The 27658-nt window shown below is 38.0% G+C and overlaps 2 protein-coding genes across 2 annotated transcripts in view; one reads left to right on the top strand and one right to left on the bottom strand.

The window, feature by feature from the left end:
• Window positions 1-7045: 7045 nt before the first annotated feature.
• Window positions 7046-20373, bottom strand: LOC121415717 (Krueppel-like factor 9). The gene is made up of 2 exons (XM_041609038.1): window positions 19407-20373; window positions 7046-10981 (listed from the first exon to the last, which is right to left on the bottom strand). Exons 1-2 carry the CDS (start codon window positions 19975-19977, stop codon window positions 10707-10709), a joined length of 846 nt encoding a protein of 281 aa, XP_041464972.1. The 5' UTR covers window positions 19978-20373; the 3' UTR covers window positions 7046-10706.
• A 6420-nt stretch (window positions 20374-26793) lies between these two features.
• LOC121415716 overlaps window positions 26794-27658 on the top strand; it is a 31881-nt gene continuing 31016 nt past the window's right edge. The window contains exon 1 of the mRNA XM_041609037.1: window positions 26794-26970. The gene's annotated coding sequence lies outside the window, so the exon portion shown is untranslated. The remainder of the gene's footprint in view (window positions 26971-27658) is intronic.

Below are 27658 nucleotides of genomic sequence, written 5' to 3'. Positions count from 1 at the left end.
CCCCCCCTCTCTATGATCTCTCGGGTGCGTATATCAAAATGTTATATTTTGTTACTTCTCACTTTCTTCTTTATTCCCACATCCCCCCCTCTCTATGATCTCTCGGGTGCGTATATCAAAATGTTATGTTTTGTTACTTCTCACTTTCTTCTTTATTCCCTCATCCCCCCCCCCCTCTCTATGATCTCTCGGGTGCGTATATCAAAATGTTATATTTTGTTACTTCTCACTTTCTTCTTTATTCCCACATCCCCCCCTCTCTATGATCTCTCGGGTGCGTATATCAAAATGTTATATTTTGTTACTTCTCACTATCTTCTTTATTCCCTCATCCCCCCCCCCTCTCTATGATCTCTCGGGGTTGGTATATCAAAATGTTATATTTTGTTACTTCTCACTTTCTTCTTTATTCCCACATCCCCCCCTCTCTATGATCTCTCGGGTGCGTATATCAAAATGTTATGTTTTGTTACTTCTCACTTTCTTCTTTATTCCCCCATCTCCCCCACCCTCTCTATGATCTCTCGGGTGCGTATATCAAAATGTTATGTTTTGTTACTTCTCACTTTCTTCTTTATTCCCCCATCCCCCCCCCCCCCCTCTCTATGATCTCTCGGGTGCGTATATCAAAATGTTATGTTTTGTTACTTCTCACTATCTTCTTTATTCCCCCATCTCCCCCACCCCTCTCTATGATCTCTCGGGTGCGTATATCAAAATGTTATGTTTTGTTACTTCTCACTTTCTTCTTTATTCCCACATCCCCCCCTCTCTATGATCTCTCGGGTGCGTATATCAAAATGTTATGTTTTGTTACTTCTCACTTTCTTCTTTATTCCCACATCCCCCCCTCTCTATGATCTCTCGGGTGCGTATATCAAAATGTTATGTTTTGTTACTTCTCACTTTCTTCTTTATTCCCACATCCCCCCCTCTCTATGATCTCTCGGGTGCGTATATCAAAATGTTATGTTTTGTTACTTCTCACTTTCTTCTTTATTCCCCCATCTCCCCCACCCCTCTCTATGATCTCTCGGGTGCGTATATCAAAATGTTATATTTTGTTACTTCTCACTTTCTTCTTTATTCCCACATCCCCCCCTCTCTATGATCTCTCGGGTGCGTATATCAAAATGTTATATTTTGTTACTTCTCACTTTCTTCTTTATTCCCACATCCCCCCCTCTCTATGATCTCTCGGGTGCGTATATCAAAATGTTATATTTTGTTACTTCTCACTTTCTTCTTTATTCCCACATCCCCCCCTCTCTATGATCTCTCGGGTGAGTATATCAAAATGTTATGTCTTGTTACTTCTCACTTTCTTCTTTATTCCCTCATCCCCCCCCTCTCTATGATCTCTCGGGTGAGTATATCAAAACGTTATGTTTTGTTACTTCTCACTTTCTTCTTTATTCCCCCATCTCCCCCACCCCTCTCTATGATCTCTCGGGTGCGTATATCAAAATGTTATGTTTTGTTACTTCTCACTTTCTTCTTTATTCCCACATCCCCCCCTCTCTATGATCTCTCGGGTGCGTATATCAAAATGTTATGTTTTGTTACTTCTCACTTTCTTCTTTATTCCCACATCCCCCCCTCTCTATGATCTCTCGGGTGCGTATATCAAAATGTTATATTTTGTTACTTCTCACTTTCTTCTTTATTCCCACATCCCCCCCTCTCTATGATCTCTCGGGTGCGTATATCAAAATGTTATATTTTGTTACTTCTCACTTTCTTCTTTATTCCCACATCCCCCCCTCTCTATGATCTCTCGGGTGCGTATATCAAAATGTTATATTTTGTTACTTCTCACTTTCTTCTTTAATCCCACACCCCCCCTCTCTATGATCTCTCGGGTGAGTATATCAAAACGTAATGTTTTGTTAATTCTCACTTCTTCTTTATTCCCCCATCTCTTTACCCCTCTCTATGATCTCTCGGGTGAGTATATCAAAACGTTGTTTTGTTACTTCTCAGTTTCTTTTTTATTCCCCCATCCCCCCCCCCCCCCATGATCTCTCGGGGTGCGTATATCAAACGTCATGTTTTTTTACCATTTCATTCACCCTCCTTTTCTCTAATTTTCATTTGATTTTCTGGAGAGTAAACCTTTCCTTGAATCTCTCATTAATATCAAATCTGACAAAAGTTAGCCACCTGTAAAATTTGCTCAGGCGTCGTCTCTCACTCGGAATCACATTCATCCCCGGCATACAAGTACACATCCAAAATGTCACACAAAATAAACCAAACAAACAGATATAACTATTTCTTATGAAATGTAAAACCGACTTTTCAAAGTTTATTCATCTTCTATAAACTTCCTCATAATACCGGTGCAGCATAACAACACTCTTTCCGCATACATAAAATCTGCTTCCTGCGCCATCCATATACATGCTTATCATTTTATTACAAAAAAAAATCAATAATTCTAGTTAAAGATTTCAAATAACGCATAAAGTTATTTTGTGCTGTCAGGGTGAAGTTCCCCTTTAATGCAACAGTCATACCAACAAACAAAAACTCCAAACGGACCGATGATAATGATATTAAATACTATTTAGCTTTTATCGGTCTGGAGTCGAATTCATTTTTGTGACTTTTGCAACAGTAAAAAACAGAGTCAGACTCTAAAAGTAGTCATTATGCATGTATAAAAAAATTGCTCAATTCACCCGGGTTGGCCCATCCCGTGTCTCCTACTCACATATCCTAACTCACATTTCCTCGTTTTGTCGCAGCTCTTCTCACTTTCTTCTTTATTCCCCCCTCTATATGATCTCTCGGGTTGCGTATATAAAAACGTGAGGTGTTTTTATACTTCTCTCTTTCTTTCCTTTTTTCCCCATCTCCCACTCCCCCCGGCCACCCCCACTCCCCTCTCTCTATGATCTCTCGGGTGCGTATATCAAAACGTAATGTCTTGTTACTTCTCACTATCTTCTTTATTCCCCCATCTCCCCCACCCCTCTCTATGATCTCTCGGGTGCGTATATCAAAATGTTATATTTTGTTACTTCTCACTATCTTCTTTATTCCCACATCCCCCCCCCCCTCTCTATGATCTCTCGGGTGCGTATATCAAAATGTTATGTTTTGTTACTTCTCACTTTCTTCTTTATTCCCACATCCCCCCACCCCTCTCTATGATCTCTCGGGTGCGTATATCAAAATGTTATGTTTTGTTACTTCTCACTTTCTTCTTTATTCCCACATCCCCCCCTCTCTATGATCTCTCGGGTGCGTATATCAAAATGTTATATTTTGTTACTTCTCACTATCTTCTTTATTCCCCCATCTCCCCCACCCCTCTCTATGATCTCTCGGGTGCGTATATCAAAATGTTATATTTTGTTACTTCTCACTTTCTTCTTTATTCCCACATCCCCCCCCCCTCTCTATGATCTCTCGGGTGCGTATATCAAAATGTTATGTTTTGTTACTTCCCACTTTCTTCTTTATTCCCACATCCCCCACCCCTCTCTATGATCTCTCGGGTGCGTATATCAAAATGTTATGTTTTGTTACTTCTCACTTTCTTCTTTATTCCCACATCCCCCCCCCCTCTCTATGATCTCTCGGGTGAGTATATCAAAGCGTTGTGTTTTGTTACTTCTATCTCTTCTTTATTCCCCCATCTCCCCCTCTCTCTATTATCTGTCGGTTGAGTATATCAAAGCGTTGTGTTTTGTTACTTCTCACTTTCTTCTTTATTCCCCCATCTCCCCCACCCCTCTCTATGATCTCTCGGGTGCGTATATCAAAATGTTATGTTTTGTTACTTCTCACTTTCTTCTTTATTCCCTCATCCCCCCCCCCCCCCTCTCTATGATCTCTCGGGTGCGTATATCAAAATGTTATATTTTGTTACTTCTCACTATCTTCTTTATTCCCCCATCTCCCCCCCCCCCCTCTCTATGATCTCTCGGGTGCGTATATCAAAATGTTATGTTTTGTTACTTCTCACTTTCTTCTTTATTCCCTCATCCCCCCCTCTCTCTATGATCTCTCGGGTGAGTATATCAAAACGTTATGTTTTGTTACTTCTCTCTCTTCTTTATTCCCCCATCTCCCCCTCTCTCTATGATCTCTCGGGTGAGTATATCAAAGCGTTGTGTTTTGTTACTTCTCTCTCTTCTTTATTCCCCCATCTCCCCCTCTCTCTATTATCTGTCGGTTGAGTATATCAAAGCGTTGTGTTTTGTTACTTCTCACTTTCTTCTCTATTCCCTCATCTCCCCCTCTCTCTATGATCTCTCGGGTGAGTATATCAAAATGTTATGTTTTGTTACTTCTCACTATCTTCTTTATTCCCTCATCTCTCCCCCCCCCCCCCTCTCTCTATGATCTCTTGAGATGAGTATATCAAAACGTTATGCTTTGTTTCTTTTCACTTTCTTCTTTATTCCCTCATCTCCCACCCCCCCCCCCCCTCTCTATGATCTCTCGGTGCGTATATCAAAATGTTATGTTTTGTTTCTTCTCACTTTCTTCTTTATTCCCCCTCCCCCCTCTCTATGATCTCTCGGGTGAGTATATAAAAATGTTATGTTTTGTTACTTCTCACTTTCTTCTTCATTCCCTCACCCCCCCCCCCCCCCCCCTCTCTCTATGATCTCTCGGGTTAGTATATCAAAATGTTATGTTTTGTTACTTCTCACTTTCTTCTTTATTCCCTCATCTCCCCCTCTCTCTATGATCTCTCGGGTGAGTATATCAAAACGTTATGTTTTGTTACTTCTCACTTTCTTCTTTATTCCCTCATCCCCCCCTCTCTCTATGATCTCTCGGGTGAGTATATCAAAACGTTATGTTTTGTTACTTCTCACTTTCTTCTTTATTCCCCCATCTCCCCCTCTCTATGATCTCTCGGGTGAGTATATCAAAACGTAATGTTTTGTTACTTCTCACTTTCTTCTTTATTCCCCCATCTCCCCCCTCTCTATGATCTGTCGGGTGCGTATATCAAAACGTAATGTTTTGTTACTTCTCACTTTCTTCTTTATTCCCCCATCTCCCCCTCTCTCTATGATCTGTCGGGTGAGTATATCAAAACGTAATGTTTTGTTACTTCTCACTTTCTTCTTTATTCCCCCTCCCCCCTCTCTATGATCTCTCGGGTGAGTATATAAAAATGTTATGTTTTGTTACTTCTCACTTTCTTCTTCATTCCCTCATCCCCCCCCCCCCCCTCTCTCTATGATCTCTCGGGGTTGGTATATCAAAATGTTATGTTTTGTTACTTCTCACTTTCTTCTTTATTCCCTCATCTCCCCCTCTCTCTATGATCTGTCGGGTGAGTATATCAAAACGTAATGTTTTGTTACTTCTCACTTTCTTCTTCATTCCCCCACTCTCTATGATCTCTCGGGGTTGGTATATCAAAACGTTATGTTTTGTTACTTCTCACTTTCTTCTTTATTCCCTCATCTCCCCCTCTCTCTATGATCTGTCGGGTGAGTATATCAAAATGTTATGTTTTGTTACTTCTCACTTTCTTCTTTATTCCCCCATCTCCCACCCCCCCCCCCTCTCTATGATCTCTCGGGTGAGTATATCAAAATGTTATGTTTTGTTACTTCTCACTTTCTTCTTCATTCCCTCATCTCCCCCTCTCTCTATGATCTCTCGGGTGAGTATATCAAAATGTTATGTTTTGTTACTTCTCACTTTCTTCTTTATTCCCCCATCTCCCCCTCTCTCTATTATCTGTCGGGTGAGTATATCAAAGCGTTGTGTTTTGTTACTTCTCACTTTCTTCTTTATTCCCTCATCTCCCCCTCTCTCTATGATCTCTCGGGTGAGTATATCAAAATGTTATGTTTTGTTACTTCTCACTTTCTTCTTCATTCCCTCATCTCCCCCTCTCTCTATGATCTGTCGGGTGAGTATATCAAAACGTAATGTTTTGTTACTTCTCTCTCTTCTTTATTCCCTCATCTCCCCCTCTCTCTATGATCTCTCGGGTGAGTATATCAAAACGTTGTGTTTTGTTACTTCTCTCTCTTCTTTATTCCCCCATCTCCCCCTCTCTCTATTATCTGTCGGTTGAGTATATCAAAATGTTATGTTTTGTTACTTCTCACTTTCTTCTTTATTCCCACATCTCCCCCCCCCCCTCTCTATGATCTCTCGGGTGAGTATATCAAAACGTAATGTTTTGTTAATTCTCACTTCTTCTTTATTCCCCCATCTCTTTACCCCTCTCTATGATCTCTCGGGTGAGTATATCAAAACGTTGTGTTTTCTTACTTCCCTCATCTCCCCCTCTCTCTATGATCTCTCGGGTGAGTATATCAAAATGTTATGTTTTGTTACTTCTCACTTTCTTCTTTATTCCCTCATCTCCCCCTCTCTCTATGATCTGTCGGGTGAGTATATCAAAACGTAATGTTTTGTTACTTCTCTCTCTTCTTTATTCCCTCATCTCCCCCTCTCTATATGATCTCTCGGGTGAGTATATCAAAACGTTGTTTTGTTACTTCTATCTCTTCTTTATTCCCCCATCTCCCCTCTCTCTATTATCTGTCGGTTGAGTACATCAAAATGTTGTTTTGTTACTTCTCACTTTCTTCTTTATTCCCACATCTCCACCCCCCCCCCCTCTCTATGATCTCTCGGGTGAGTATATCAAAACGTAATGTTTTGTTAATTCTCACTTCTTTATTCCCCCATCTCTTTACCCCTCTCTATGATCTCTCGGGTGAGTATATCAAAACGTTGTTTTGTTACTTCTCAGTTTCTTTTTTATTCGCCCATCCCCCACCCCTGATCTCTCGGGGTGCGTAAATCAAACGTCATGTTTTTTTACCATTTCATTCACCCTCCTTTTCTCTAATTTTCATTTGATTTTCTGGAGAGTAAACCTTTCCTTGAATCTCTCATTAATATCAAATCTGACAAAAGTTAGCCACCTGTAAAATTTGCTCAGGCGTCGTCTCTCACTCGGAATCACATTCATCCCCGGCATACAAGTACACATCCAAAATGTCACACAAAATAAACCAAACAAACAGATATAACTATTTCTTATGAAATGTAAAACCGACTTTTCAAAGTTTATTCATCTTCTATAAACTTCCTCATAATACCGGTGCAGCATAACAACACTCTTTCCGCATACATAAAATCTGCTTCCTGCGCCATCCATATACATGCTTATCATTTTATTACAAAAAAAAATCAATTCTAGTTAAAGATTTCAAATAACGCATAAAGTTATTGATCCCAGCCACTACAAATATACGAGGTCCATGTCCATAGAACTCTCTATTTGAATTTATTTATAGCATCTTTTGAGGTATTTGTTTCACAAGGTTTGTGTGGATTTATTGTAATGGTGTTGCATAACAGTTCGTCTCACATGTCATACACCTTTCTCATTATTTCCACCACGCAATAAATGATCACAGTTTATCTCTAAATCCAACTTAATTATTGTGTTTGTATGTCGTTGACCCTTTCAGACTTTGGCACAGCAAAATAAAGGTATACGATTTGTAACAAATTAATTTCGTGTACCAAAAGACCGACTCTTGCATACTGCCCTTCTTTATAACAAGCAAGATGTCATATTTTGCTGTAACACAACTCGTTACATGAAGGTTTACTATTAAAGACACCAAGGGTCTGTTTATAGACCAAATATTAAAAATTCATGTGTTTAATTCATATATGACACTCTAACATTGATGAGATATAAACGCGTAGATCTGAAATTAATACATCTATTTGAAAACCGAGTACTGTTATTATAAGCCTTAAACGTATATCATTGAATGACACTACAAAAATAAACAAAAAAATGTCATCCAAACAAATAGACTTCAATATTGTACATTAAAGCAATAAGGTATGGTTGATAGTTTTGATACAGTTCTGGCCACTTAACACCTTTTCTATCACTTTTTAAAAGCTCTGTAATTTGATAACAATCGAACACGGTATAGTTAGAACAGGGACGTGAGAGGGAGAAACGTATTTACGGCAATAACGTATTTGGTCACATACTGCCCTCTGTCGTTGGTTACTGCCCCAGTCCGATGTCACGTCCCGTATTTTCTTCACCATGTTCACTGAAATTCTCGTCAAGCGTGAGCCATTCGTAAAAACAGACAAACATGTACGTAGCATTCTGCGAAATTGAAATACATAAACACTGTTCAATATCACTATGATATCAATAATTCCCTTCGCCTCTTGTGCAATAGCTTTTCATAGCGATATGCAGTTTTTCTTGCAGCTCCATCTACTTGCAAAATAATTTTGCATCCCGTTTCAAATATTTGGCACCAATCAATATCTCATTCTCAAAGAAAACAAGAATACGAAACATTCTACACTTCCACTACTCTTTAACAAATAAACACGGCATCATAAGTTAGTATGCCCTTTTCTAGCCCAAAACTCGCTCAGCGATTTTGTCTAGAAAATTTTCAAGCAGGCAAAACAAAACAAAATAGAAAACGAACGATTAAATGTACGTCACTGCAAGATACGACTTGAAAAATAAATATATATATCACATGTATAAACAAAGATTAATGATTATCTCACTTGCACAAAAAATATATCGTTGGAAAATAAGATTATTTAAGTTCATAGCCGTTCTTTGTGACAATTTGCCACATAAATAAAATCCATGTAATAGAAATAAAAGTAAATCAGGATGCATTTTCAATTAATTACAAAAATAACATCAATGATTTCATTTATGAATCTTCCAGTCAGAAATAAACGTCTTCTCAGTTATGATTTCAGCCTCAATTTTATTTTAAACATCTTGATAATAAACCGTTTGAATCTAGGAAAATGAAATAATTCTGTGAGCGAATGAAAAAGGAAAAGGAACACATCCCTTTCTCTTTTTGGCATCTTATTTTCCAGCGATCATTATCTAAATCTCCCATCAAATGGCTAAATACTGATTGATGCATAACAATAAATATGACTACATGTATTAACAACGTCCTGGCAAAAAAAAAACATTAAATAGATAAATACACCCACCACACTACCCCTTCAATGCATTGTTTAACAAGTCAAAATACAACAAAAAAACGGTGAGCATAGATATATATCACGAAAGATTTTATGTATATCATTAAGGAAGAAGCAAGCTATATTGGAAAGATGTTTCATGGAGAAAGAGAGAAAATACTGGAAAAATGGAAAACGAGCAGTGTTTGTCAGAAGTGCAAAACATGTCGGGTATACCTCAAGCAACGCTGCAAAATAAGCAACTGTCATTTCTATTCGTATAATTGTATATATAAAAAAAGCATTTATGACTTTGTTCTGTCTAGTCACTGTCCCCTTAGGCACTATAAGCAATATACATCTCTACAGAATACTTACTAACAATCAAAAATGAAGTTATAATATGCAAGTAAACATATTTCAAGACTATTCAGTACTATTGTATGATTTGTTTTAAATGATAATATAGATTTCTATCCAAGCTCTAAGAGTATTTACAACGACAAAATTTCTTCAAAAATTTCGGAAAATTGCATAAAATATTCCTCGATGGATTCGCATAAAAAAGTGCTGGCCTAGAAATCAAAAGCGATGTATTTAAGTAGCAACAATACAATCGGAGCATGTGCAAGCGTTTCATTAGTTTTTTTGGTTTGGAATAAGTTATGAAAATTATACATTGATGTGCCTCAAAGCCTTCAACTATTAGAAAATACTTTGTGAATACATCTTTGTAGAGCCATACATCATATAATAAGGAATTACAGACCATAACATATAATAACTCTAAAAACGGACCATTGATAGGTAAAGATATATTTGATGACCAGGCCTGGATGACTTATATTGACTTAAAGTGAATAATTTTACAGACATATTTTTTTTGCACGTCAAAGTGTAAAACAAATGAAAAAAAGCCATAATGAAGGAATTAATGTCCTGCCAACCAAGCTTTATTGAATAATTTCAAACCTCTGCCTCTTTTCACCCCCCGGAAATTATTGCCTTGCTAATTCTGTCAACTTTGAATACTCCATTGCAAATAATTCTTCACCACATCATGAAACCCATTCCTTTGGTTTCCTTTGTATAATAGGATAGCACCACGATAAAAGATTGTAAAATCGCAATTCTTGCTCCGGGATGAATGTCCCAAAATGATATCAATATTACTTGCAAATAAGACTATTTGCACCATGTACATGTACTCAACTACAATGTACAAATATCAAATCCTTGACCAATTCAAATATTTGAACAAAGTTTTGGATTTGAAATCTATATTATGTGTAGGTTATCGACTTGGCTACTGGCTAGCATAAATAAGAATACAAACTACAAAGGATGAGTAAATGTCAAATGTATAAATATATATATTATAGTGCATCATAATATCATAGATAAATAGTAGATAGACCACACATCACGTGTTTCATACTCATCAAAGTGATCAAAAAATTGTAGCAACTGCATATCAAAGAAGTATACATGTCATGCTGGCATATTGTGGTTTATCAAGTCCCTTTAGTCTGGCTCAGCAGGGTGATAAGACTTTGGTCACACAACAAACGACTGTCTACCCTGATGTAAGTCTTGTCCAAAGACTCCTTAGATACTGTTCCCAGCATCTGAAAGCTGTCAGTCCGGACACCACCCCATGGTTGTCTCCAGGATGTCTGCAAGAGCTTCTAACGATAGTGTCTTTGAGCTGGACTTCTTCAAGGGGAATGTGCAGGACTGGAGCAGGGGGAATGGCTTCCCTCGCTGGCTAACGAACTTGCTGCGCTTCCTGGTCTCTTGATCATGCTCGGATGAAACTCTGCATGTCTTCTGGCATGCTTCATCAAGTGGTCACTCCTCATAAACCTCTTCTCGCATAGTGGACATGCAAATCTCTTCTCTCCAGTGTGTGTTCGGTAGTGACGGGCCAGCTCGTCAGATCTTGCAAAACGTTTGTTACAGTCTTGCCAATTACAGGGGAATGGTCTCTCACCTGGAGAATAGATTTCAAAAGAGATAAAGAGCAATTAGATTTTGCTGGATATACCAAAGAGTGTCAACAGGAAAACTAAAGAAAATAAACATAAATCACAAAAACAAAAAACAGATCGCCTGATCACTGATGATTTTCACCTAAATAGAAACATACAGGCCGACACCCCAGACCCCCATCCAACAAGGTCATGATTTCAGTGGAGGGGACATGCATTTACATGTAGCAATGTCTGCTTCTGGGTTGGCTCTCAACATGGGTCTCCGTCCCTTCTCCGGTATATTGATGTACTAGATACTTTGCGAAAACTGATAACAAGTTTCCCTCAACAAAAACAACTTTGAACGTTGCCACTGGAAAACAAAAAATACTGGAAAAGTGCAAGGCGTGCCGTGCCGTCTCCGTTTTATGAATCAAGACTAGTGTGAAGTCAGCCTCGCGACACAATTGACAGATTTTTTCTACATCTATCCTCAAAAGTTCAACGATGCCGACTGTTCGACCTTTTGAACGGACAGTTACAAAATTCTTACTTCCGGTAAGTAACCACATGTTTATCATTTCATCACAATACAATTTCACTCCAGTCTTCTCTTTCACGCACGTTCTTTGTTAGTCTCGAGTAAAGTGGGGGCAGGGAGAAAGGGGCGTGGTGGGGGTAAGGTCCAAGGCTTGGAAGAGGGGTGGACAAACTGTAAACAGGTGGACACATCGAGAAAGGGGTGTGGTAGGAGAAGAGACAGAAAGACGGGTAATGGGGGTAATGAAAGTGAGGATTAACAAGACAAAGTGAAAATGTATGAACCATTGTTTTTTTTTTTCTTCATCTAACCTAGATCTGTTAGAACTTTTATAGAAGCCCCATGTTTTCACAGTTCCATGCATTCTCTAAAACTGAAAGTAGACACCTGTTACTGCAATTTCATGTTTGACACTCCGCTGACCTCTACAAGATCACGTCAGACAAAACCTCCATAAACCTTGAAATATCAAGATTTACTCCCTTTACGAGTCATCGTATTTGTTAATCGGCAGGTGCACCCGGTCGCTATAGAAATCCCTCTGATAAGGTACAAAGAAATCCCTCTCGTTTGGCGCCAAATTTGGGGCACGCGCCGTTTGTTCGTTTGACCTTTATGGTTTCTTTGTCCCCAAGTCGCGTGCCGGGAGCCGAGTTCGTATTGTTCACAAAGCGATGCCATGGAAGTATTTTGCTCAAAATAGGGAGAGTATTGGCATACCAACGGTGCGTATCAAGATTTGCTAAATCTGGAGTTTCTGAACCTAATGGTTTCAAGTCATTCTTGAGCTCATAATGGATGGCAGGCAAGCCCCCCCCCCCCCCCCCTCTGAGGGTTAGTCAACTTTCTTTGTTAAAGGGTCGGTGACTACCTGATGGTAACAATGAACTTTGCGATGAGGTCTGGTTAGGACATTACCGACACAAATGCAAGATTTGATGAATAATTTCGGAAGCTGAATGATAGCATATAGAGCATATTTTTTTTTAATGTTCTAGTAAGATCAATGATTTTACGAGAAGTTGGTTAATCAAGAATAGAAGACTTTGCGATTAGCGTGATTTTTTTTTCGTTATTTATATATATCTTTTTCCTTGCAAGATATAAACAACACTACTCTACTAGTCTTATACCCCAATGAATAGCAAGCAACACAACAAATTGGGCACTTTGCCATATTGTCTACGTTTACAAACAATAATTGCAAGTTGAAATGATCTGATAAGAGAATCAGAAATCAAACCATTGTTTGAAAGCAGCAGGAAAGAAACTCTATTTACATTATACGAGAACAATTGACAATCAAAACTTTCTGTCAGTCGGAGTATAACGACATGTAAAAATTGATTGTTTTGAGATGGGCGTGGCATTTCCGTATTCCACCCTTCCTCTACGCATGGACCTACCACTCTGAGTGGTAGGTCCATGCTCTACGTGAGTGTAAGCATGAAACGGGTTTATAAGGAACAACTTTTGTGTCTACAAATTAATTAACACGGTGGCACGCATCTCAGTCTATTTTTATTGATCGAAATCGGTAATGGACCCGCCCCTTCTCGTCATCATAATCGGGTAAAACGCAGAGCTCATGGATTTTTCTAATCGTTTGAAGTGCAATGGCTGTGTACATCTACATGTAAATTAGGATGAAAAACTTTGGAAGTTTGAATAAATACATGATTATCACGGTTTCAAGTCGATCTACATGACTCTGTTGTTGAGGGAAATGCTCAAAGTGAGGGGCATCATGAGACAAACTACATGTTTAACCTGTTAATAAACGTCACAAAAATTAACTAACACGGAACGAGCCAGAATCGGAAAACTTAAGAGCTGATGCAGATTACAGAATTAATAAATTACAATACTCGTTTAGGTTTTGCCTGCTCCTATACCATGGAGCTTCTCTTTTCCACGAGAAAACAAAATACAAAACGACCTAGTAGAATTTCATTACAAAATGGGGATATATTGTGCACCAGTAAAAAAAAGTCATATTACGTGACAGTAACTTTATTTTATTTGTTGACAGTGCAATTCATTACGAGGACTTGCACAAGGTCGAACGTCATTCTCTAGTCAACTAGACTAGACACCTATAAAAACAATCACGCACCGAAACTAGAATGTAAACAAAAACAAAACAAAACACACACACGCTCTGCACAATGCGCGACACAACTATTATTTCTTATCAAGATGTCGCTTACAAATTATATCATTTTTAAAGCGTGTTTCAAGTCATTAATAGTTTATTTTTTACGTTTCGTTTTCAGACACTTGTTAGCCTATTGTCATTAACATCATTATCATCGACCAAGGAATGTTTTGAAATAGCCACCGTTGTTCTTCTAACAAAGTTCCAACGGTTCCCCAAATGACTTTTAGTGGTCTCTATTGGATCAGTCACCTGCAATATATAGGTTCTATTTAAATCATAATTACATTATACATTCACTGGTTGAACAATGTGAAGAATACAATACGAGACATGTTACGAAATGGTGAACACTGCATGAACGGAATAGAGTCACAATATTAGACTTGAAATAATTACTAGCATAGATCGAGGGTCACATTACACGTGTTATCTATCGTCAATTCGCATCCAATATCATAGAACGCAGGTCCCATGTTAATTCGATCTTGGAGCCACATCTGATAGACAAGTCATGTATCTATCCTACGAGTAATCTAGACGAGTAATTATCATGCGTCTCCCTGGCAAATGTCAATAATAATAATTAGCATTCAGTCGAGACGGAAATAATAGAGGGATTTTTTCACATATAGATCTAGGCCTGCATTCATGGAGTGCAATTGGAACATGTACATGTAGGCATTTATGCTAGCTTTCGGATATCTAACCCAATTTCGTATGTTTACGGGTATTCAATTTGCTTGCATCTGTATAAAACGCGTCCGTTACCGGGCCTTTGCTTTCCGAGATGAGCAGTGTATAATACTTGAAATCATATTCAGTACTTGAGAAAAAAGAAGAACTAGGATTTATTGCATTGACTCTTGGCAATAGCCAGTTGCCAAGAGGGGAGGGGGGGGGGGGGGCTCAAAACATATTTCTTACTGTATGAACTACCCTCCGACCTCCTGAAGACAATCGCTCCCCCCCCCCCCTTAATAGTCACATCTTTATTGGTGAATGTTACAAGGCTTAAAAACAAATTACAAAATGTATTGCATGCGAACACTATGCAATGTGGCCACAGTGTTGCAATATTCCTACTGATACCATGAGAAATGAAAAGCTGCAGAGGGTTTTAAACCGCTCGACAAATCGATCAAGGTATTTTGACAAAAGTTAAACGAGGGGGCACAAAGAACGACTGGTCAATAACTAAACAATGGCATTCCCGATACAAACTGCACAACGTGGGGGAGAGGGCCGAGAGGCAATCCCTATATTCATATACTCTATTATTCTTTTTTTTCAACACCAATAGGCAATAGCTACAGTATAGTACTAGGATAGAAATTGATAACTGATCTTCTTTATGTCGACAGGTGTGTTTTTCTTAGCATGTTCTATTTACATTTACGTGTAATTCCCATTTTCCCAAAGCTACATATACATGTACTATGTAGGTTAGGAGAATTCCAAATTCTACCGCAATTACAATATGAAAACAAGGCGAATTTTTATCACCATTTTTAAGGCTTAAGCAACTACTCAAGTGATTATTCTAGTCTTATGATTCCCGAGAAAAAGCAATGAGTGTATAGGGTTGTAGGCCTAAATGTACAGTACATGTACATAGCAAAAAGCCTATATCTATAGGTTTGTGATTCGAATATTCACCTGCTGCAATGTACATGTATAACCTGCCCCAATCGCCTCAGTCATAGTAGTAGTAGTAGTAATGTAGTTATTTCTTCATAAATGTATTTAGGCCTAATCCAATCTGAATGACATTAGGCACAGGCCTATATTACACTTGAGAACTCTCTGACGAGAATAATTTGTGGGACCAACACATGCTCTAATTGGGAACTATAACACCCCTTCATTCGGCTTCTGTCTTGCCTCCGAACAAGTAGGTCTATCGGTGCAGGTAATTAGGTACATTTACATCGTCGTAAAAGAAACTGCTAAGCCGATATTCTATCGACAATGACCAACCCCTCGGCTAGATGTACAGTTCTCTTGGGCTATTGTTGTATTGCGAAACGTCACAAAGAGCGATCTCGACTACACGTGTACCTTTCCCACCAGTAAACAAAGCATTGAAATTCTGACGTTCTCCAAAAGTTCCAAACAAAGACTCGGCCAGGATTCTAAAGGGCCTCTTAAAAGGTTTGACTAAGAAGCTTTGCCCTATATGGTCTAGGAAATGTAAGGATAAATCCTTCGTCCCGTAACTAAACTTTATTTACCTGTCACCTAACAAAGGCCATTCCTAAATACACACCCAATAATGCTGTTGTTTGTCCCCAGTTTTGGGACGAAAACAAGATCTGCGGCGGGAACCGACCATTTGAGTCACCTCTCAAAGCGATAAGGTTACAGACAAAGGAAGTTATACAAGTCGACAAGTAGGAAGTTAAATATTTTAACTGACTGAAAGAATAGTAAAACTATACATCAACCAAAATTAAAACAGATTATTTTGGTAGGGTCTATCAATCCACACTCTCAATTAGATATAATTGACCGAACCCTTTCCTCGTGACTAAAAAAATCATATTTTTTTTAGAACGCTGTATAGAGACACACCCATCTTTCACAGATCGTCATCGCTGTGCTCAATCTAATTACCGTCAACTCACGTACATGTGCACTCAAATAAGGATATACTACAAGGACACACCTACATGTAAATTAAATCAGTTAGAACTCTCTAAAAAAGAACTCCACACAACATAAGCAGGCAAACATCAACAAGCCTAATTTCAGTTCTTACCAAAACAAAAATATAGGCTAAAATGGTTTCTGTAAAGATCACCACGTCAGGCTCTCACCCCCCCCCCCTCCCCGCCAAAATAATGAGTTCAAAAACTTCCTATTAGATAAACTGAAATATTCAATGGCCGATTATCATCATATCAATTAAACATGTGGACATACATAGGACAATATACATGTTAGTAAAAATAACTTCGAAACTTGTTTTAATTATCTTTTGTTTCATTGCCGAAATTACGTTTGCTAAAAAATAGAGGGACATAATATCGAGAATAAAATTAAGATGATCGCTGTACACAAAACATATTTTCCTGGGAATTTTGCACCTAACCCGGCATTATCGGCCATGGTAACGGGATTGCCACGCCCCCTTCGCATGAACACAAAGGCACAATCGACACAGAAGTAGGGCACTGATACCACGATGTGGGGGCATCGCTCGGTCATGACGACGTCACCAACAAAGCCAGGCGATCGACTTGCTGCATGTGCATATGCATTCAATGCAATGCAGTGCTAGTGCACACAAATCGTGTTAGGGTAATATACTGAAGGCAAGGCCAGTCTGAAATGCACGCACATTGTATTGTTTACACATTTCTATGGAGGGCTATGTAGAGAAGTGTAATGTAGCAATATATTCTTTCATTAATCTACATGTAAAATATCAATTGCAGGGGTTCGCTCACAGCAAACCAGGTACTAATGATGAATAAGGGATTTTCTTCACAATACTAGTCTATGACGGCCCTATGATGAATGATATTGAAAATGGTAAACACAAGGTGGGCGGTGCCGGTTGCTTACAGTCATGGTCTTATCTAATGTGCTATTTCATAAACGCAGTGTACTACATGTAGGCCTACATTACATGTACGTGTACATGTAGGCCTATGATATTCCACCACCCCTTCTATTAAAAACTCGCATGATTTTAGTTACACCCTCCAATAATATCGGACTAGTACTAGTAGTAGACACATACATTTGGTGCATGCAGAGATGCCAAGTTCAAAAAAATGTAATGCGTGAGATTTTCATGACTCGACGTCTCTGAGCGCGCGCGGCCAGTACTTACACTCGTACGTTGCGAAAAGGTGCGCGCGCAACGCGCGCGCGCATGAGATATGGGCTTCAAAACTATGCGATGCACGCACGCTAGTCATCGTATCACGTACTAGCTGTGCGCTGACTGCACTTTTGATTCGTCTCGTGTGCCGGGCTAGACGCGAAGGCGGTCAGCCAGTCGTATAATCTGGCGAATAATGCTACTTTTCCTCTTTTTTTCTGTTGGGTACCGATATGCGTGAGAAAAATGGGTGCCATGCGTGAGATCGTGAGACGGACCCTGAATGCGTGAGTCTCACGCACAATGCGTGAGACTTGGTAGCTCTGTGCATGTCCTTAATCTACTATAATTAAGAAAACACAAAACAAGTCTATTGGGGGGAAAAAATCTTTTTTAAATCAATTGCTGTTTGAATCTGACGTTTCAGCATAGTTTTGTGTGTGTTTAAAACCAGGGTTCCATGCTTGCATTTAGGTCAGGTCAATTTATACAGAATCTATTGGGAAGATTATGGCCACCACTACACACAGACCTGGCTTGTGAATGAATTAAAATAAACATTTCCATGACCATGACATAATCACCCCTCCCAGAACCATAATCATTGCCATCATCATCACCATCATAATCATTATTATCATCACTGTCATCATCATCAATACAGGCATCAATAATGAAATGTCAGGAAATCACTACTGTCACTGTCATAAATTGGATGTACATTTAATACTAATGCAAAAAAGGCACAATCAGTGGTTTGTATCCATTTTGGTCTACTATTAATTCACACTATTACGTCAAACCACAACTTGGTCTAATTCTATTCTCATTTAGCAAAATAAGCCAGATCTATGGACCTTTTTCAAATATGTCTACTTGTACCTATCATTTTGTTATTTGTTGAATGAGAAATTGCTTTAACAAACAGTTCACCTAAAAAGTCTTGGGCTTCATGGTCTTACTGGAAATTGGACAGAATGTAATTGACTAAATGATAATTAGTCTATACCAAATTATTAGTTTAAATTTAGTAGATGAACTGGCTGCCTGGCTGGTTATATACAAAATATGAATATAAGAACATGTGAGAAAAAAATCGGAAGCAGACAGGTGTAGACCACCGTGACAATTTACCCCATTAACATCATCAGACATTTTATTTGTCTGAATAAATTCAAATCAAATTAAATCAAATCACTATCATCAGCTCAGCCATAAATACATGTACTAGATCTATAGAATCTACATGTAGTGAATTTGTTATCATCATCAATGTCACTATCAACAAAATCTAATTATCATGAAAAATAATCATAATCATCAATTCATCATTATCACCAACCATGTCACTGCTTGTTAAAGTATTTTTCATCACCATCATCACTAAAAATTCATCTGTGGAAGATGTCCCCCATCAATCACAATTCTGTCTCTAATAAACTCACACATCCTGGGATAATATCAGAAAGATGATTTAACAAGTCTGTAAAATGAAGTCTAGTAAAAAAGTATGGTTCTCTCATCAATTCAATTTAAAGCCTGTTCAGCAACTACATGGAAGATGGCAATATCCTGTTTTTACTGGGTTTTTTTTTTTTAGTTAATAAATTTCCAGAAAACATTACTCAATGTATGTGCAAGAGTGATCTCTCCACACGAATGGGATTTCCCCATGTGTGTTTTCCATTTGTTGTTGCTAGGCCCAATGGTTCGCACCGTGCGAACCTTTCTTTGTTCGAAGGCAATAACCTTTATCGCTACCTATTCACAGGGGGTGTGTCGACGGACTGTATGCCCGCGTAAAACTACCGGCTGGCTGGATTGGGGCCCCACGAGGGGGATTTACAACAACATAAAACACGTGTGGGATGAAACAAAGAAACGTGGTGAAAAATCAATTAAAAATTGTCTTACCTGTATGTGTTCTGAGATGAGCTTTAAGATGTGATGATTTCCCATATATTTTTTCACATCCGTGGTAGTGACAGTGGTGTTTCTTGACGGAATTGAGATTTTGTGACGGCTTTGATCGCCTGTTTCTTTGTTTTCCTGCCTGCGTCTGATTCGTGTAGTCACCACGTTGTGGAGTTGGTGCAAAAGAGTCAAAATTCGATGCAAGGGCGTTGCTGAGTCCATCATAAGGTCCATTTATAATAGGTGGGGGGCTTGGACAGTCACTAATTGGTGATGGAATTTCCTGTCTTGGTCTGTATTTTTCAAGATCGGCTAAAATTCTTGCCACCATGAACAAAGAACTGTGACTGTGTGGATGGAGGCCGGACGGGTCCGACATGTGGTGATTGCCCGTGCTCGCTCCGTCTGGCGAAAATACCCCTTCCTCGTCGCATGTTTCCATAAATTCGGGGGGTTTACTGCTCGGTTTTGACGCTGCTATTGCAAGAAGACATTCTGCTGCTGTTGTGGCATCCATGCTCATATCCATGCCAGAATTCATATCGTCCTGAAAGTGAGATAACGTCGTCATCTTCTAAGTGGCGGAACATCTATTGCGCAGAATACAAATGGATTTGCTTGACTCAAATCCGCGCCGCGCCTAATTCGCCTCGTGTATTGGAAAACGTACACACACAACGTGTTCGCTCGAACCGATCAGCTGTCAACAATCAGCTGGGCGGTTACTAGGTGAAAATTTTTTATCTGGAAATTGTTTTCCTCTTTCTTCAGCTTTAAAAACAAATACTGTATTGCAGATAAATTTTCCAAACCACATGAGATCTTCCGCATCAGACTATTTTATGGCAGATCCAGTCCAACAGTGAAATATTCTGATGATTGAACAAATCTGATGTAATGCCGAATTTTGTATTACGAAAACTTGCGAAATCTGCAGACAGTTCGCTCCCCTATTGCGTATTGCGACGTACGGTACAGTGCAAAACAAAGATAGGCGTGCATTGCACACGCGCCGAATAAATTAACCCCGAAGATTATTCATAGGGAGGGTCATGGATCTGACAGGTGAATGGTGTAAAAACTCTTTCTGACCTGTTCTCCAACAATGCACATTATGAATAATGCATATTCCATGTATAGCCACGTGCCTACTTTTGTTGCTAATCAAAAATAATGCGAAGGTCGTGTGTGATCTCCGACGGATCTCCGAGAGCCTTTATTTTTTTTTATTATGTGTTTTATTGGTATTCAAAATCACATATAATCACAATATTTACAGGTAATTGGAATGATTCGAAACAGTTCAAAAGCAGTAAAATCACAAAACAAAGATGAAATAAAAAAATAAATGGAAAAAAAAGGGTGACATAAATCAAAATAAAACATTGGACGATACAGGTTACTCTAAAGGGAATACACATCGAGATAAATTTACATGTATAATTATTGTAGCATATTACTCTGTGCATTGTACAAGTCTCAATTTAAGATACAAAAACAAATAGAATGGAAAAGGGGAACTACCTGTATCTAAAATAAAAATCATATATCAAATCGCCACTTCTTAAAGTGTACAGTGAGTTTGTTTCTTTTCTTGGCTAGGTGATGCTCAATTTCCTTTTGTTTCTTCACAAAACTTTTAAATAAATCCACATTTGGTAAGGTGTTCTTGAATTTACAAATATAAATATAATATTTGGCCAATAGTAAAAGGTAAGTAACAAATCTATCCGTTGATACACCAAACAATTTTTGAAAATTAGTGAGATTGAAATCTGAAATATGTTTTTTTATCGTAGTCAATAGAAGATTCCAAATGTGAGCCTTTATTTTCAAACCACGTATAATATTATGATCACAATTTTGTAAGTGAAGTAGTTGCTATCATTTTAAAAAGAATCGCAGTAATAACAACGATGATGAAAATAAAAAAGAAATTACAAATTAGGGACGCAATTATATATGCCTACCGATCGATTTTCAAACTATATCGTGCTGCTAAAAAAAAATCGTGAATCATCATCATTTTTATTATTATTATCATTATGATTATTTGTATTATTGATATTATTATTATTGTTGTTGATGATGATGTTTGTTTTCATTATCCTTACTACTGTAATCATTATTGTCATTATTAATATTATCAGTATCAGCAGCATCAACATTATTATCATTTGACACTTCTTCAGTACTACACACTCTGACGTACCGGGAAAAAAGAACTCCTCAGGTGGGACCACAAAAAAAAAACGAGGAATGAAATATAGGTCTTCAATGTGCACAATTTTTCCGGAGGAATGACTTTCCCGTCAAAATTCTCTGATAACTAAAAATAAAAAGGGTCAAAGATCACTGCCATTTTGCACTTTCACGGTCGGGATGGGGGTGGGCTCAGCCTGGTGCTGACGAGACTTGTTCGACGGTCCACCAAACAACTTACAAGTTTATTTGAAATTAAAAACCAAAAACAAAATCAAGTATAAAAATGTATATTTATTAAAATTTCGCTTATAAGTTCCATGCATTTTTTTAATATGCTTAAAAACTGGAGGCATGAATATGATGGAACAGAGGAGGTCGCACATAGATATGCATTTTTCTTGTGTAGTTTATTATCATGAAGTATATGATATTTTATTTTACTCTTATTTTGTAAAACATGTGGAACTTTGAACATGACATAGAATTCCTTTGATTTAAGCATCATCATCATTGTCTCTTTCATTACCATCATGAACATCTCCATAGCTTTCATCTTGACCATTCAATTCAATTCAATTCAATTAAAAAATTGTTTTTATTGATAATCAAACATGTTAACAATCATACATGAAAAAAAACAGCAGGAGCTGGACAAATCATGTTTACAAGTTGGTGTCGGCACAATTAAATACATAGTAAAAAACATAGTAAAATGCATTAAAAAGGCTACATTTAAAAGTTAATGCAATTTAGATAAAGCATAATAGGCAATGAACATGATGAATGAACAATAATGGCAGACTTGAAGGAGAGGAGACTGACACTTATTTAAATGACAAAAATAAATGTATGGTGGGGTAATGGGGATGACCAATTTATTTGCATTGCCTTTCCTGGTCGGCACACTCATCTTTTGTTGAGTATGTCAACCAAAAAAGGCAATGGACTGTTTTTAAATCTTGTTGTTCTTATTTGAAATTGTTGATAGTTGTTTTTACGACGAAGAGATATTATGTTTTTCCGAGGTAGCCATGTCTTACACAGAGGGTGAGTTGAAAGTGATTTTTGTCAGTCTTCTCTGACATGCATTTGTGTGTGATGTAATTATGTCCCATATAGTATGATATAGGATAATTTTACATAGTATACTCTCCGCTGTATTCTTTCAATAGTATTATTTTGTTTTGCTGTAAGACTGCATGCTATGGAAAACTGGAGCACAATATTCTAAAATTGGTCGTATATAACCCACATTGTCACTAAATCCTTCAAAGGTAAATTGTACTTTTTTAGTTTTCTTAACAATATATAATTTTCTATTGCCATTTTTCTAATACCATGGTCACCATCTCCATCTTCACTGTGAACCCATGTTCTTTGTATAAAAATATGTCTATACTGCTGTGCAGGGGCGGAAATCTCTCCCAAAAGGTAGGGGGACAAGGGTCTGGAAAATTTGACAACCCAAAAACAAAGAAAAAAAGGCTATTACCTTAAATTCAAGGTCATTTCGACGAAAATATATTTGACAAGCAAAAAAAAAGGGTCATCTCGTCCAAAAAGCATGTTTTATACACATTTCTTATAGCATCACCACTGAAGACCCAAAATAGTAGGGGGACATTTGATATTGTGTCCCCCTACTATTTTGAGTAGGGGGACACGTCCCCCCTGTCCCCCTGGGATTTCCGCCCATGCTGCTGTGTTTTAATCAATTTAATAAGTTTGAATTTCGTGTCGGGAATTTTTTTCAAGCAGTCTGCTTATACGATGACAATCCTTCTGCTAATTGTAAATGTATAATATATTGTAAGTATCATTGTTGTATAACTTTTGTGTGTGTTAAACAATAACATAATGACTTAATGTAATGTTTGATATTGCTTTATAATTTTGAACATGTTTGAAGTGCCGAATAAAATAATAATAAATGATGAATAAATATTTTAGTACATTTATTCTATAATTCAAGCCACTAACAATTATCTGAATGTATGTAGAAGAGAACAATTAAACAAACAAAACAAACCATTGATAAATTTTATCGTAACAAACTGCGATTCAATCAAGTGACCCCTTGTCATCAAATCTATATCAAATGATTATTTCATTGACAGGCATATATGTTTCTTCTTTTCATTTCATTTATTTTATGCATATTGTTTTGGTCAAATAGAATAATGTTAAGTGTCATGTTATTTCTTACTTTGCATCCGATTTGGGCAAAATTTTCAAAGCCACATTTCGCTTCTTTTATTATTTTTATTATTTTACTGTTATCAATTTTGTTGAAAACCGGGAGGGTTTGATCATAAATAAAAAGCCTAGTCATTTATTGAATATGTTGTAAACGACATGATAATGGTTCATACTGCGAGAGAGGGCGCTATCTGGAAATAACTTTGAAGGCATATTGCCTATAATCGAACCTCTTCTCGTGGTGTGCACACAGCTCTTTTGGCGGGGACTTGGCCCTGGGAAGCGGAGGTGCTGAAGCACCCCAAGATTTTCCTGGAAGGGGGGGGGGTGCTGCGTGTGTTATTTTCCATAGGAAACATCCCTGGAAATCTGGTAGGTGTAGAAAAATTGAGAAATATGAGCAAAATCACTTACACTCTAAAAACAGTGAGTAAAATTTTACCCAATATTGGATGGGAAGGGAACATGCATCATTCATGGGTATAATTTTAACCCATATTGGGCTATTTCAACGCAATATTGTGTAAAATTTACAAAATATTGGCTATCTTTTGACACAACCAGCATGCATGTTACCATTTTACCCTATATTGGGTCAATCTTTTTTTAGAGTGTACATAGTGAGACTTTTTGGGGGTCAAATTTACATCAGCACCCCTTAAAAAAATCGTTTCCAGGTCCCTGGGCGGGGGCGCTGACTTACATCCCTACTCCGCTCCAGGCTTAATACTATTGGTCCGAGTCCCATTGTAATTGCTTATTCAATAAAACTTTGTGTTAATGGCGTAATTTTCTTCAGCAAGAAACTGATCCACGATGTGCTGCACTCGACCCAGGTGAGGTAAATGGGTACCGGTAGGAAGTAATTCCTTAAGAAGCTGTGTGCGCTATGAACGCCTAGCTTAGCCGGGTAATATAGGAGCGCCTTGAGCACCTAACGAGGTGGAAATGTGCGCAATATAAATATCCTATATTATTATTATTATTAATCATTAATATATGGTCAACAGCGTTCACTGAGATAAAAAAAGTATTTCAATAGTAAGCATTACTGGTGTATATCCTGGTAATTACATTCGCGCCTTTTTTTATCATTTTCATATCCATTGTAATCATGTTCTAAATGCAAAATAATGATAAATTAAGCAATTATTTATGTTCTGATTACGACTTTGAAATAATAATCTGCCAAAACCCACATATTTTGGCACGCGAGGAGTCGTTCCGGAACTGCACATGTTGGCAATGAGATTAATAATATCCGTGAGTGAGAATTATTGAGCAATTGATAAATCAACAATCCGCTTCATGCACCATTGTTTGTTTTTTATACTTTCGGTTTCATTCTTTTCTTAAAGGGCTCCAGCCTGGAAATCATATGAGTTGAGATAATACAGTAAAATTAATTTAAAGCTTCAGCAAAATTACATGGATGAAATATAACGAAGTGATGTGGTATATTGTTTTGCATAATTTTGGTTCAATGTTGTTGTGAGTAATCATGAGTGACTGAGGTGATATCACAACTATTCTCTTTATATCTTCAGTGAACTTTAAGCAGGAGCAATTCCTCACTTATATGCATATTGTCATCATTGCTGCTGCAGTATATATTAAGAAAAAAAAATGAAATAATATATCATGGGATGAGACACTCTCCACATAGTTCATAAATACTTTATGAATAGTATTATAATTAAATCATTGATAATTCATACAAAATTTTCAGAATGGGCAATTATGACGACTGATTCTAAGAGGCGATATCAATCGAATGGTGCTGAAGAGGCAAAAAGGAAGCAACTCTTTTACCAAAAGACGTCGACGCCGCGGTGCCTGATACGGGACACTTATCGACGCTTTTGTGGACGCGGATTCGTTACAGGCTATATGTGGAAAATAAAACACCCCCTCCCATAGGCGGCGGAAGCGGGGGGGACGTGTCCCCCCTAAATTTGAGGAGGGGGACGGTCCCCTCTAAATTTCTAGTTGATTACCTTTTTTTTTTTTTTTTTTTGCTTGTCAATTTATTTTCCTACGTCCCCCCTAAAATTTTGGGGTTAAGAACCCTTTTTTTTTTTTGCTTGTCAAATTTTTTTGGGTTGTCCCCTCCTAAAATTTTTGGCTTCCGCCGCCAATGCCCCCTCCCCGTGACCCAAATCATGTCCATGGCAGCATAGGCCTTCATAGTGACTTGCAGAAATAATGCGATAACTGACCATAGATTACAAGTGTTCATCCTATTTTATTTCATTTTATTATACATAAATATCGGATCCATTCAACTCATCATCATGTCAGTTATGATTCTGCAAATAACAGAGAACAATTAATAGCAAGTGAACACGAGAAAATAGGCTTTTTGTTCATTAATATGATTCAGCTTGTAAAAATATGTTGACTGTTTGACTACTGACGCACAAAACAATAAGAATTCATGCACTCTATACACTAACATTACAATTTGTGTGTAGAAATTTCGTAATGTCGGGGGGGGGGGGTGGATGCAAGTTTCACCTCACTCCCGCTCCCTCCGGCGGATTTGATTCAATCAAATCACCCAAAACATGCTCAGAAAAATATCCCTAGTCTTATGCAGGGTGAGATATACACTGCAAAAAAAACACCGGTGTTAATTTAACACCAGCCTGGTATCTCTATCACTCACACCAGAGAAGTGTTAATCAAACCGATATTGGTTTAACACTAATTGGTGTTGCTTAAATGCCAAATTGGTGTTAGCCTAATTCCAAACCGGTGTTGTTTCAACACCTCTCTGATGTGGACCGATATAACTACCAAGCTGGTGTTAAAGTAACACCGACTTTTTGCATGCAGTGTATAGTAGCCATGGCATGTAATGTTGGTCGCCTTGTCTTTTATACCAGAAAATCATGCTGTCACACCCCGGAAATCCATTTAGTTATTTTCCAAGGCATAGTGAGCTTATTTGCAGTACGCTCTCTTCTGTCTGGACTTTGGTCGCTTGCAATTTTGTTCAAAGATGATACGAAACTATATTGTCTTTTCTCTGTTTAATACTCGACGAGGAACGGAGACAGTGTTCTGCGTGAGCTGGAATGGGATCTCACTGGGATTTATGGAGCTGTAACAAGTGTCATAACTCCAACAATTTAATCATCATCGATTGATCAGTAAGGTAAGATATTTATGAATGTCATTATTTATTGGTAACGATTTACGAATGACATTACATACACAGCAAAAAAAGTAAGTCCCCCCTAAATCAAATTGCTGTAACTTTGGTATGGAATTATTTTGAGATATGATATTTCGAAGCTGGTTTTCTACACTCATAGGCATCTCCTGGGGAAAAAATGAGATTGATCGATTGAGTCATGCATGAGTAATTAAAAATTGAATTAAAAATGACCATTTTTGAAAGTCACAAGAGTCGTTTTTCAGATTGTGCAAATACGAAGTTGGGCAAAAGTTGTTTTTAGGTGAATTGCTGTTTTACTTTCCGTCATTTAGCCACTCCACACACAATTTTGATATAGTATGTTTATGTTTGAGTGAGCAAAATGTATTGCAGGGGCCACGGAAGCGGGGGGAGGGCTTCAGCCCCCCTTCCAAAAGCATGTACAAACATGTAAAAATGCCCATACGATTGTGATTTTTTTGCATGGTCAGCCCCCCCCCCTACTTTTGGCTCAGCACCCCACTTTGAAAACCGTTCCGCGGCCCCTGTATACTATATTGTGACGTATCATCATAGGGGTTTATCCTCTACAACTTGTTAAGATCATGTTAAAATTTGAAAATGTTGGTGGCTTCCCCGATTATAGACCCCTCCCTCATTTTAAAATTCTGGATCCACCTCTGAT

The sequence above is a fragment of the Lytechinus variegatus genome, chromosome 5 (assembly GCF_018143015.1).
Source record: "Lytechinus variegatus isolate NC3 chromosome 5, Lvar_3.0, whole genome shotgun sequence".
Lineage (NCBI taxonomy): Eukaryota > Metazoa > Echinodermata > Echinoidea > Temnopleuroida > Toxopneustidae > Lytechinus > Lytechinus variegatus.
The sequence above is the reverse complement of the archived record's forward strand: the minus strand, read 5'-3'. Positions and strand labels throughout refer to the sequence as shown.

Bases quoted from the DNA above. Each gene is read 5' to 3' on its own strand.
- LOC121415717 (XM_041609038.1), bottom strand. From the start codon at position 19,977: ATGACGACGTTATCTCACTTTCAGGACGATATGAATTCTGGCATGGAT. The intron at 10,982-19,406 runs GTAAGACAATTT...TCTATTCTCCAG, and splicing joins TCATCTCAGAACACATACAG to GTGAGAGACCATTCCCCTGT.